The sequence below is a fragment of the Octopus sinensis genome, linkage group LG8 (assembly GCF_006345805.1).
Source record: "Octopus sinensis linkage group LG8, ASM634580v1, whole genome shotgun sequence".
Lineage (NCBI taxonomy): Eukaryota > Metazoa > Mollusca > Cephalopoda > Octopoda > Octopodidae > Octopus > Octopus sinensis.
Window position 1 is genome coordinate 102,284,180 of NC_043004.1, and position 13,425 is coordinate 102,297,604.

At 39.9% G+C, this 13,425-nt stretch overlaps 1 protein-coding gene across 2 annotated transcripts in view; it reads left to right on the plus strand.

Annotated features, from left to right (window-relative positions):
- LOC115214937 (EF-hand calcium-binding domain-containing protein 14) overlaps positions 1-4,984 on the plus strand; it is a 116,659-nt gene extending 111,675 nt beyond the window's left edge. For both annotated transcript variants that reach the window (XM_029784020.2, XM_029784019.2), the window contains exons 7-8: positions 269-490; positions 3,982-4,984. In XM_029784020.2, coding sequence (XP_029639880.1) covers positions 269-484 — 216 coding nt within the window. In that variant the 3' untranslated portion in view covers positions 485-490; positions 3,982-4,984. The remainder of the gene's footprint in view (positions 1-268; positions 491-3,981) is intronic.
- Positions 4,985-13,425: the final 8,441 nt, after the last annotated feature.

Genomic DNA, 13,425 nt, shown 5'->3' on the forward strand with positions numbered 1-13,425 from the left:
TTGCAGAGTGACCCCAAAGCCAACGCTCTGGAGCAGGAGTGAAGAACAGCTCTTTCGAGAGGTTACACTTTCCGCTTATGATGTTGTGAGGAAGAATGAGATCACCACTTAAGACTTCAGTTGTGTTTTGTTGCAAATTGAGCATCCTCATTAGGCTTTGTTGTTTGTTCACCAATGTTCCTTTTGAGAACGATGAAGTATTTGCATTTTATATAGCATTTGTTTACTTTTGATTCTTTTTTAATCATTTATTTCTTTATTTCTGTAGGATTTGAACTCCACAGAAGTTAAACTCAAGGACCAGATTTTACAGCTACAAAAGCAGTTCTATATTTTTGAATCCCAGCTTAACGAGACAACCACAGCTGCTAATAATACAACTACTACCACCACCAGCACAGACGTCACCACCTCCACTACAAATCCTCCGACCAACAGCATTCCTAGTAGCACAGGCTCAACAAAGGCAGCTACTAAAAAATAGCTCAGAGTAAGTACAGAGAATTTTGCCCCATAATTACCTTTATTTGGTTTACATTCTTGCTTCATAGATAAGGCTCTGGCACGATTTATGTACTTGCTCTGATGTGTACATAGTCATGTTGCTCAGTTTAAAACCATTACTTGGCACTTGGGTGTTTTTAGTGGAATCTACTTTGTTGCTAATGTATGAGCCAGGTCTCTAGTTTGGAACCACTCTCCTCCTGCCCTCTGGTTTTGGAGGTCCTCTAAAGAATGATGTGTGTTGCCCTTTTCGGGTGTGACTGTGATTAAGAAGCTCACTTTGCAACCATGTCGTTTCAGGTTCAGTTCCACTGCACAGCACTTGTGCAAGTGTCTACTATAGCTCTGGAAGCAACTAATCATCATCATCATCATTTAGCGTCCGCTTTCCATGCTGGCATGGGTTGGACGGTGCAACTGGGGTCTGGGAGGCCAGAAGGCTGCACCAGGCCCAGTCTGATCTGGCAATGCTTCTACGGCTGGATGCCCTTCCTAACGCCAACCATTCCATGAGTGTAGTGGGTGCTTTTTACGTGCCACCGGCACGGGGGCCAGGTGGGGCTGGCAACGGCCACGGTCAGATGGTGTAGTAAGCGGAAAATGTTTGGAAGCCCATTGTATATAGGTTTGTGTGTGTGTGTGTCTCCCACAGCCACTTAATAATCAGTGTTGGCTGGTTTACATCTCCGTAACTTGGTGGTTCAACAAAAGTGACCTATAGAGTAAGTACAGGACTTAAACATAAGTCCAGCAGTTGATTTGTTAAACTGAACCCTTCAAGGCAGTGCTCCAGCATGGCCACACCAAATACATGAAACAAGTAAAAGATAAGTTAAGGGATATGTAGACACGCACAGTTATATATGCACACTTACTGTTGTTTTATAATGAGCAGCTACTGCTAGAATAGCAAAGTTAACTTTTGAAATCAAAAATCAATCAAGTTCATTGTCAACAATATAACGGTAGAGAAATGCTTCAGTAGGGCATTCTGTATGCGAAATACAAATTAGGTTGAGTCTCACATAGGGAAATCTCGATCAGCTGAGATTACTCCTGCAATTAGTAAACAAATATTTCCAATATCCTCCGAGTGTTTAAAAATCTTTAAAAAGAAGTGTTTATGCATAACTTAACTGTTCTGGTGAGAGTTACCTCCCTTAGTTGCTTTTTTTTTCCCCCACGAATTTTTTAACTCCTTTTAGAGGGAGATTTTCTTTATTATTAAATTGCTTCTCCTTTGTTCAGTCGAACGATCGCCACCAGCATTTATTTTATATTCTTAAATTACAGTCTGGTATTTGTTCTATAGATTTCTTTTGCTGAACCGCTAAGTTACGGAAACGTAAACAAGCCAACACCACTTGTGAAGCGGGGTGTGTGGCACACACAGAGCAGATGAATTATACACTTTTCTGCCTTCAAAAACCACTTTTTTGTCTCTCTCCAACTTCAGCTCAGTTTTCATCTGATTATCTGTTCCTACCTCCTCTTCTTCCTTTTCTCTGAACTTCCACTATCCAATGAAGGGCTGTGCATAAGATCTCTACTTTTAGTTTTCCCTCTAAAACTTTCAAGTATTAAAGTAATAATATTCACTGTGAACGTCCCTTTTGACTATTGTTTTTGAATTTATTGATTCGCCTATACACACACCATATAGTTTCTGGCCACCAAATTCACTCACAAGGTATTGGCCAACCCCGGGCTTTTGTAGAAGACACATTTGCCTGAGGTCTTGTGCAGTAGGACTAAATCCGAAACCACGTGGTTGCAAAGCTAGTTTCTTTAATCACACAGCCTAGCATGCACCTATACTTTTTAATAATATTTCATATGTTAGACTTTACTGTATCAGCAAGTGTGTTGTCTTGTCAATTACCTAGATAAAAATAAATGGTAGAAACTTTAACTGTTTAGTTCATGGAAGTGTAATTAACTGGGTTTCAGTTCCATTTCTGCTCTTCAGTATGTTTTGCATCAAGCTCCTTCTTAAGAGGCGGCTGTTAGAAATGATTGGTGGGGGGTTCACTGTGTGGTTGAAGGAAGTGTAAAATGCTGAGTGTGAGTTCTATTTCCTCTCACTTTGTATTGCATTACACTTCCCCTTAAGAAGCAACCTGTAGAGCTGTAGAGATATAGCTAGAGCTGTGACAATATCGTAGGGTAAAGACACTCATCAGTCATGAATGACTGTGGGATTGCACTTAGAAAGTTACCCTCCGAAGCACAAGTGTGGGCAGGCTTGTTTATGGAAGGCCAGCAAAGGCTGATACTGCTTGGCACCAGTAGACATCACATCTCATTTCTACAGCTGAGTGAACTGGAGCAACATGAAATAAAGTGTCTTGCTCAAGAACACAACACACAGCCCAGTCTGGGAATCAAACCGATCCTGATGCTCTAAGCACTGAGTCAAATGCAGTGTGTATTCTTCTTCATGCACTAGATGTGGGGTTGTTTCTATGGTCATGTGGAGGTGCAATGGCCCAGTGGTTAGGGCAGCGGACTCGCGGTTTCGATTCCCAGACCGGGCGTTGTGAGTGTTTATTGAGCGAAAACACCTAAAAGTTCCACGAGGCTCCGGCAGGGGATGGTGGTGATCCCTGCTGTACTCTTTCACCACAACTTTCTCTCACTCTTACTTCCTGTTTCTGTTGTACCTGTATTTCAAAGGGCCAGCCTTGTCACTCTCTGTGTCACGCTGAATATCCCCGAGAACTACGTTAAGGGTGCACGTGTCTGTGGAGTGCTCAGCCACTTACACGTTAATTTCACGAGCAGGCTGTTCCTCGTCGTCGTAACCGACGGAGTGCTTCCCTCCTCTATGACCATGTGTAATTGATTGTAGGGCATTTTACTGTATTCTTTATTTTGTTGCTGTGTAATGCTTTCATTCCATAATTCTTTTCTGCTCAATTTTTTTCGCTCTTTACTCCATTTCTTCTCAACTCCATTTACGCACCCCATGCAACCCATTTGCTCTTGTGTCCAGTCACCTCTAAGTCCATCCCCACCAGCCATGCCTTTTTGCTCAAGCTCTTCAGTTTTTACTTCTGTATTACACTCACTCCATAGTTCTTTCCATGTCTCATTTTTTTCTGTTAAGACTCACTCACTCACACACACACACATTTACGTATATGTATGTATATATATGTTGATATAATTATAACAATGAGGGTCTTTGCAACAAGTTGCTAGACTACATACCGAAAGTTTTAGAAATAGCAGCCAGAGGACTGCTATTTCCTTTCCATACCGAAATACTACTTTGAGAAATTTGTTGATTTTATTAAATTAATTATATTTCACCCTTTATCTGTATGTTGATTATATATATATATATATATATATATATATATATATATCCTTAAAAAATCCTTTAGAATGTTTTAGCCCGAAGGCCACGGCCATGCTGGGGCACCACCGCTGAATATATATATATATATATTTTTTTTTTTTTTTATATTTCAGCTCTTCTTGCTTTGAATATAACCCTTGTCTCTGTGAGAGATGATTGTTCCATAAACCTACACCGCAGCATCCACCAATTGAGAAAGATGAGTGAGAGAGAGAGAGAGAAAGGAAGAAATATGACAGTTTTGTTTTGTTGTTACCTTGTTATACTGTTACTTTGTCTGTTTGTATTATTAACTTTGGTCACCCACAGCTTCCAGACTTATTGTGATAAGTGAACAGTTGTATCAATATTATCACTAACAACACCTCTACTACTACTACTACTCAAACCATAGCTTCCAGACATATTGTGATAACAGATATATCAGGACTAGTGTTAACACAACCTATATTATACTCTTCTAACCCACACAACCCACATATTCAGTTTGTAACCCGTTTCCTCCTGAGAAGGAACTTTCTATACCAAAGTAGCAGCTGTTTCTTTTGGGCCTTTTTTATTGTTTTTCTAAACTTTTTTTTTTTCGGAAATACTAACTTGGACTGCAATCCATCTGTGCTAGATCCCTCTTTCTAATGTAAGTTTGTACACACACACACACACACACGCACCTACACATACACAGTACTACTACACCCCACCCCCTCCTCCCCGACCAGTGTTCTAGTATCTTCAGTTACACAGGAAGCTGTATATCACTAAACAGTGAAATGTTTCAAAAGCACCATTATTTCATGAGTGCATCATTTGATTCCGGTTGGTACCAGTAATTAGGTATTGCTCATCAGTTCTAAGATAACAAATCTAATACTTCTTCATTAGGTACTAAATTGGTATAAAACAAAAACAAAGACAAAAACAAACAAAAGAACTTGGTACTCATTGCCATGACCAATAATATTTTGATATAGTACATTGCCACTAGTACTGATTGGTATCAACATTGTTATATCAATGATTACTGTGTGTCTGTTGGTAGTTGGTACTACCAGTAATTCTTTCAAACTGAATTTTTTTCAGAAAGAATGGGAACAGAGATTTAACAACAAAAAAAAAGATATTTTATTTTGACTTTTGTTTTTTAAGCAATAAAATGAAATACAACAGATAAAGTTTTTTCTGATATTTAAATTTCTCTCAACCAAAATAATCCAGGTGAGGGATTTTTTTTTTTTGTACATTTTTGATTCTAAAATCTCATTTTGTTAGTCCTCTTTTTGTAATGTTTGTCTTGTGAAATAAAAAGGAAAATATTGAATGATGTAATTTTTTTTTTTTTATGTTGTTGTTGTTTTTCATTGGGTTCTGAGTCATTAGGTTGTGGTCATACTGGGGCATCCCTTTTAAGGATAAAGTCATTTCTTTACTTTATTGCCCTCAGGGATACGAAAAGCAAAGTTATAATATGCATGGATTTGAACTCAGAATATAAAGGTAGGTAACAAAATAGTTCTTTTGAGTTTTTTAGGTGATGCTTTTTACTGATTCTACCAATCTAAAGACTTTTCTTGAATAGATAGTTAGGATTTGTCACAGCATATTTAGTTGTAGTTCGATACACTGTACACACATACATGTATAATACAGGTATACACACTATATATACATGAGTATATATATCATCATCATCATTGTTTAACGTCCATTTTCTGCACTAGCATGGGTTGGACGGTTCGACCGGGGTCTGGGAAGCCAGGGGCTGCACCAGGCTCCAGTCTGATCTGGTAGTGTTTCTACAGCTGGATGCCCTTCCTAACGCCAACCACTCCGCGAGTGTAGTGGGTGCTTTTTACGTGCCACCTGCACAGGTGCCAGGGGGGGGGGGGGGTCTGGCATCGGCTACGATCGGTTGGTGCTTTTAACATGCCACCGGCACGGAAGCCAGCCAAGGTGGCGCTGGCATTGGCCACGTTCGGATGGTGCTTTTTATGTGCCACCGGCACAGAAGCCAGTCGAGGCGGCGCTTGGCAACGGCCACGTTCGGATGGTGCTTTTTATGTGCCACCGACACAGGTATCACAACTACTATTTCCATTGAGTATATATATATATACTAATATATATATATGTATATATATATATATATATATATTTATGCATACATACAGATACTATATTTTACTTGTGTATAAGTCACACAATTTTAAACTTGATTCTAACTGAAAAAACAGGTCCATTTTATACATGGAGCAAAGCTGAAACTATGTCGGCAAAACATTTAGCACCAAGATTTAACACTAAGACATGTGGTATATACACTCTGGGGTATACATGCCTAAGTATTTGATATCAGCTTTGCCTTTCGTCTTTTTGTGGTGGTAGCATTATAAAGTAAAGTGTCATTCTTTAGGGCCAGTATAATCAAATGTTCCTCCCTCCAAGTTTCTGGTCTTCGGCTTTAGTTCAAAAGTATATATTCTCGTGATTAGGGCAGTGGAAAGGTGGCAAACCTGGAGAATCGTTAGCACACCTGACGAAACTGATCAGCAGCATTTCATCCATTTCTACATTCAGCTTTCCAGTTCTGCTGAATTTTGCCTTTCATCCTTTCAGGGTCAATTAAAATAAGTACCAGTGAAGCACTGGAGGTCAATGTAATCAACTAGCCCTTTTCCCTCACCCCTCCCAAAAATTTCAGATTTTTGGCCTACAGTTCTTTCCGGACAGCAAGTAGAAACTCGGACATTGCTTAGGAAATATTTTTCATTGTTAACCTCGTATATAGTACGCACTAGGGATTTTGACCTTTAAATTTTGGGGGGGAAAATGCAGATTATACTCGAGGATTTACGGTACTCCATCAGCGATGGTTAAGCTAAATCCTACCAGTCAGTATATAGTATTTACCATTATGAGTCAATGGCTGATTCAGCAAAATGGTAATGTAAAAATTATAAAATAATGAAGGCGACTGGGGTGGTTAGCTCGTCTGTCAGTACAAAGACATGTGCTTCTTTGCAGCTTAGAGGGGTTTTACACACACACACACACACACACACACATTATTAGGACAGTGGATGGCATAAGCAGGAGAGCAGTAGAAAAATGCTTTGCGGTATTTAATTATATTCCATTATGGTCTTTGGCAGTCAACTTTGTTTCCATCCTCCTGTAGTTGATAAAAAGAAAATAGTCAAGAATTATGTGGATGGGGTGGATATAAGGAGTTGTACACTACTTGTGCTTATGGTAAACATGCTGTTATTCTTACTCTTTTTTATTGTTTCTTTGTATTATATTATATACACAGGCATGGCTGTGCGGTAAGAAGTTTGCTTCCCAACCACATGGTTCTAGGTTCAGTCCCACTGCATGGCACCTTGTGTGACACCTGTACAATTGCTTTGGGCCAACCAAAGCTTTGTGAGTGGATTTGGTAGATATATGTGTGTCTGTATTAGTCCCCTGTCACCCCTTGACTAACAGGTGTTGACATGTTTACATCCCATAACTTAACAGTTCGGCAAAAGTATTTGATAAGTACTGGAGTTGATTCATTCGACTAAATTCCTTCGAGGTGATGCCCCAGCATGGTCGCAGTCTTCAAGCACAGGGTTTTCAAGGTTTTTGTGAAATATTTCTAACTAAATATTTCTTTTTTACCCACAAGGGGCTAAACACAGAGGGGATTAAGTCGATTACATCGACCTCAGTGCGTAACTGGTACTTAATTTATCGACCCCGAAAGGATGAAAGGCAAAGTCGACCTCAGCGGAATTTGAACCCAAAACCTAACGGCAGATGAAATACGGCTACGCATTTTGCCCGGCGTGCTAACGTTTCTGCCAGTTCGCATGTTTACTTATTGAAATTTGATATTTTTCATGTCATAAGATTTTACTCCAAGCTTTGAATCTGAATTTGAACTTTTCATTTGGAGCAGCTTTAGATGGATCGACACTGAAAGGGAGCATGTGATTTGCGGGAAATTTGGATGCTATTCCTTGCCGATTCCTTTACTCACTCCTGCTTTGTTTAATACCAGAAGTATACCTTATGTTCTCGAAAGAATTGGAGGATAGATTTTACTGGTAAGGCCAAGCAAAACGTGACTGACAGGTAGACCATAAGTAAGATGATTGAATAATATCCATAACCTCAGTTGTTCACATTAGAGGATCCAGCCAAAACATTTGCAGACGGTTGCTTTTGAAAGAACCCTCTGAATGGTGTGTTTAAGGACTCCACATCCACAACCTGCTCAAGAATAATGGTTTATGAAGACGGATATCAGAAAAAATCTTTCAGAATAATTATTTAGTAATCTGAAGAGGATATTGACTCCCTTTCATAAGTGAAATCCATTTATTAGAGAAAGCCCATATTGCCAGACTAAATGACTTTTAATTTCCAGACTTCAAATCCAACTGACTTGAGTTCTCTGAAAAAGGATGTAACCCTGAGTGGAGTCGAAATACTTACAAAGTATGAATTTAAGTTATTATTTTGGCTTAGATTGGTCCTAAATGATCAGATTCATGATCAAAGACTTTCCAATCATGACCTCATCTGTTATCCTATGTGTCATTAAGTTTTAAAAACAGTGAAGAGTTGTTTGTGGGAATTTGGTTGCTATTCGACCAAATTAACTCAGCTTAGAGTCTCTAGAGTTGCCTCCCTTGAAACTTATTTCTTAGAGACCGACATAATTGGACCAGTTCGTTAAGATAAGATTTATTTAATATTAATTCTGTTATTTAAAGAATAAATTAATTCAGTATCAGTTCAATTTTTCTTCTGTGATAAAAGTCACTAAGCTATGGCTCAACACTGAAAAATAACTATATGGGAAATACCTGATCTATCAACTTAAAAAAACCATTGAAAACAACGAATGTCTGAAAAACGTAAATTGATAAGAAAAAGAAAAAAATTAAAAACAAAAGATTAAATTATCGAAAAAACCAATTCGACAGAAAATTTTATTTTAATGCTTATTGCTGCCAGCTCACAGCATTGTCACTGGCAACAATTATTCCGGTAACCACTAACAAAAGGGGACCGCTTTGTGGGTCGCTCACAAACATCCTCTCACCTTTTTAAAAAATGGTTAAAAACACATTAGATAGTCCTCGACTCAGTATCTGAAAATAAGATGAAATGGTCATGGTTGGAACGCTTTAATCATAGGTCTGCTTGATCAGGAAGCATCGGTGTAGTCGCTAGGTGTGCTAATAATAGTAGTTCAGCTCTCACCCCCAAATATACCCTTCTATCTTAGAATAAGGACACCACTCATTAGATAGTGTAATCTTACGTAGGCCTAAAAAGATTGAAGGGTCATGGCTGGAACTCTTATGATCATAGTTGTTCTCTATCGAGAGTATCTTGGAGGTTAATAAATAACAAGTATTATTAACAAGGCAGTTAATAATAGTTATGAAGAGTAGAAGGCGGCGAGCTAGCAGAATTGTAAGTACGCAGGGTGAAATACTTAGCGGTATTTCGTCTGGTAGAAACGTTAGCACGCCAGGCGAAATGCGTAGCCGTATCTCGTCTGCCGTTACGTTCTGAGTTCAAATTCCGCCGAGGTCGACTTTGCCTTTCATCCTTTCGGGGTCAATAAATTAAGTACCCGTTGCGTACTGGGGTCGATATAATCGACTTAATCCGTTTGTCTGTCCTTGTTTGTCCTCTCTGTATTTGGCCCCTTGTGGGTAGTAAAGAAATAAGTATTTCGTCTGTCTGCCCGTTCTGAGTTCAAATTCCGCTGGGGTCGACTTTGCCTTTCATCCTTTCGGGGTCGATAAAATAAATCCCTCTTGGGGTTGACGTAATTGACTATACCCATTCCCCAAAATTTCAGGCTTTGTGCTTATAATAGAAAAGATTATTAACAAGGTAGAGAAGGAGCCTCTGCGTGATCGCTTGATGAACTAGAAATAGCTGTAAAATCTCCCTCACATCACACCCCACTGTCATGGTTCATGGGGTAAATACCCCACCTTAGGCATTCAGACATCCTCAGCATGCACTCTGCTGGTTGGCAGCAACCCTTCCTCTACACCAAATCATCTTCAGCATCTTCCACATGTGTTAAAGGCGTCTTGGACATCGTTTATGACACTGCACGGTACTCCACTGGGCCTTGGAGCAGAAGCTGATATATACATATATATATATATAATACGCAGGGGATTTTTAGGGGGCTGTACCTCTGAAAAACCCAAACCTTGTGTATAATACGCACCCCCTTCTCTAACTTGAGTCAAGGAGGTCTATATAACGTCCTTGGTTTGCAAAACTGTATACGGTAACGTCCTTTATTATTATTGTATATATAACATAATGCAAACATGTAGCTTTTTTGTGCATTTTGTTTGCAGAAAATAAAGAAATAACAGTAATAACGATCAATAAATATTGTTTATTGCAAGTCATGGATAATTTAAGGTATTTTCGCGCCCGACACCACAAAATGCGTCTGAATAAACATTGCCGGACAGCAAATAGAAACTCGGACATTGTTTAGGAAATATTTTTCATTGTTAACCTCGTATATAGTACGCACTAGGGATTTTGACCTTTAAATTTTTTTTTTTTGGAGGGGGGGATGCGCATTATACTCGAGGATTTACGGTACTCCATCGCCGATGGTTAAGCTAAATCCTACCAGTCAGTATATAGTATTTACCATCATGAGTCAATGGCTGATTCAGCAAAATGGTAATGTAAAAATTGTAAAATAAAGGCGGCGACTGGAACGGTTAGCTCGCCTGTCAGTACAAAGACATGTGCTTCTTTGCAGCTTAGAGGGGTTACACACACACACACACACACACACACACACAACGTATATCTTACACTTGTGCCTTTGCTGGTCACTAATGAGCCCAGCTCTTGATAAACATACTCGCCCGCAGATATCGCAGACCGAGCGTCCTCTGTTCGTTACACTGGCGGGACGTTTTCGAACGGATCGCTTAAATTTTGCATGAAAAATGCATGTTTTTTTTTTCTCCGAAAACACCCATTTTTTCCTTTGCTTGTTTCCTCCGTTGGTGGCGATGACAAACGTTCCTTTTCAATCCCATAGTTCACATACATACATACATACATACACACACACATACATACACACACATATACATACACACACATATACATACACACACATATACATACATACAGACATACATACACACACACAAACATACATACATACATACATACACACATACATACAGGAATGGCTGTATGGTAAGTAGCTTGCTTACCAACCACATGGTTCCAGGTTCAGTCCCACTGCGTGGCACCTTGGGCAATTGTTTTCTACTATAGCCTCGGGCCGACCAAAGCCTTGTGAGTGGATTTGGTAGATGGAAACTGAAAGAAGCCTGTCGTATATATGTATATCTATATATGTGTGTGTGTTTGTGTGTCTGTGTTTGTCCCCCTAGCATTGCTTGACAACCGATGCTGGTGTGTTTACGCCCCCGTAACTTAGCGGTTCGGCATAAAAGACCGATAGATTAAGTACTAGACTTACAAAGAATAAATCCTGGGTTCGATTTGCTCGACTAAAGGCGGTGCTCCAGCATGGCCGCAGTCAAATGACTGAAACAATTAAAAGAGTAAAGATACACACACACACACATACATACATACATACATACATACATATTAGAAAGAAAGTCGTATATAAGAACAGCCACGTAGCCAGCCGATTGCAACTGGGGGTGCTATCTTGATACGAGGGGCGTTCAATAAGTAATGCCCCTGACCCACTTCCTATAGCAGTAGAGCAACGAAACTTGGCACAGTTATTAGTCTTTTTCTACATAGGAACCACCCAGAGTTACGCATTTCTACCATCGTTTGATGCAGCTCTGGAGACCGTTTTTGTAGAAGACCCCAGCTTGGTCCTCCAGCCTGAACGTGACTTCAGAAATCAAGGCTGCATCATCTGGGAAACGCTTTCCTTTCAAAAACAACTTCATGGCTGGGAAGAGGTGAAAATCAGAGGGTGCAAGGTCAGGAGAGTAGGGGGGATGGGAGAGGAGTTCATAGGCGCACGCCTGTGCTTCTGATCTGGCGACACGCGAGTTGTGGACCGAGCGTTGTCCTGCAGGAGGAGGATGCCTTTGCTGATCTTGCCCAGCCTCTTGATTTTGATAGCTTCTCTTAATTTCCTCAAAAGTGAAGCATAATAGGCTCCTGTAATTGTGGTACCCTTTGCCAGGAAATCTGTCATCACTACTCCGTCCTGGTCCAAGAAGACTGTGAGCATGACCTTGCCAGCGGAGGGCTGCACCCTTGCCTTCTTTGGAGGGGGTGAGTCACGGTTCTTCCACTGCATTGACTGGGCTTTGGTCTCTGGAACATCGTGATGGACCCAGGTTTTATCCCGTGTAATCAGTCTTTTGAAAAATTTTGACTCATCTTCTTGGCACATCTCCAAATTCATCCTCGAGCACTCGACGCGTTCTTGCTTCTGGAAAGGCGTGAGCAACCTGGGAATCCATCTGGCAGACACCTTTTGCATATGCAAATGGTCATGAATGATAGTTTCCACAGACCCGGTACTAATTATGCGTCGATTTTCCAAAATGGCAGCCTCAACTTGACGGACAGATGCCTCATCAATGGCAGAAGGGGGCGACCAGATCTGGGAGCTGTTTCCACAGAGTTCCGACCATGTTTGAATTCACGATGCCAGCGTTTTACAAGGTCATATGATGGGGCATCATCACCATAAGTTACTTTCATTTCATCAAAAGTCTCCCGTGGTGTGCGTCCTTTCAAATACAAAAACCGAATCACTGCTCGACACTCAACAGGCTCCATTTCACACTTGACTCAGTTCAAACACCTGTAAATCAGAAGCCACAATTAGTTCAGAGCTGTAATTTGTCACTTAATCTATAGAGATATAAATAATTGCACATACAAAATTTCAGCTAGATCAAACAACTGCAAATGGGTCAGAGGCATTACTTATTGAACGTCCCTCGTAGCTGGGGGGTACTGAACAGGGGTACAGACAAAAGCTCCGACAAAAGTGTGAAAGTGGACAAAAGCCTTACATTTTTCGGTTATTTTTAAAATTTTTTTATTTCACATTTCTTGGCGACTAACCTGGTCAAAACTTCTGATATATTTCGTTTTTATTTTTAATTTACTTGTTGCAATCATTAAACTCAGGCCATGCTGGGGCATAACCTCGAAGAATTTTTAGTCGAATGTATCGACTCCAATATTTTTTTTTATGATTTTCAACAAGCACATAGTTAAGTCTAAAAGGTCTTTCTACATGCTAGAGATAACAGCCAAATCTTTAAACATTATTTTTATATAATTTCATATAAATATCGACCATGAGGCTGACAGTGTGTCTTCTCAACAATTCGAGGATTTCGTTTTGCATTGCTGATGAGGTGTAGGTCGCAATTTTTGGAATCGTGCTGTAACATTCCATTAGTTTTGAGTCTTTCTCTAATGTGTACTGGAATAATTTCATAAAAAGACCACAAGACTACGTATTATCATCTTTCCAA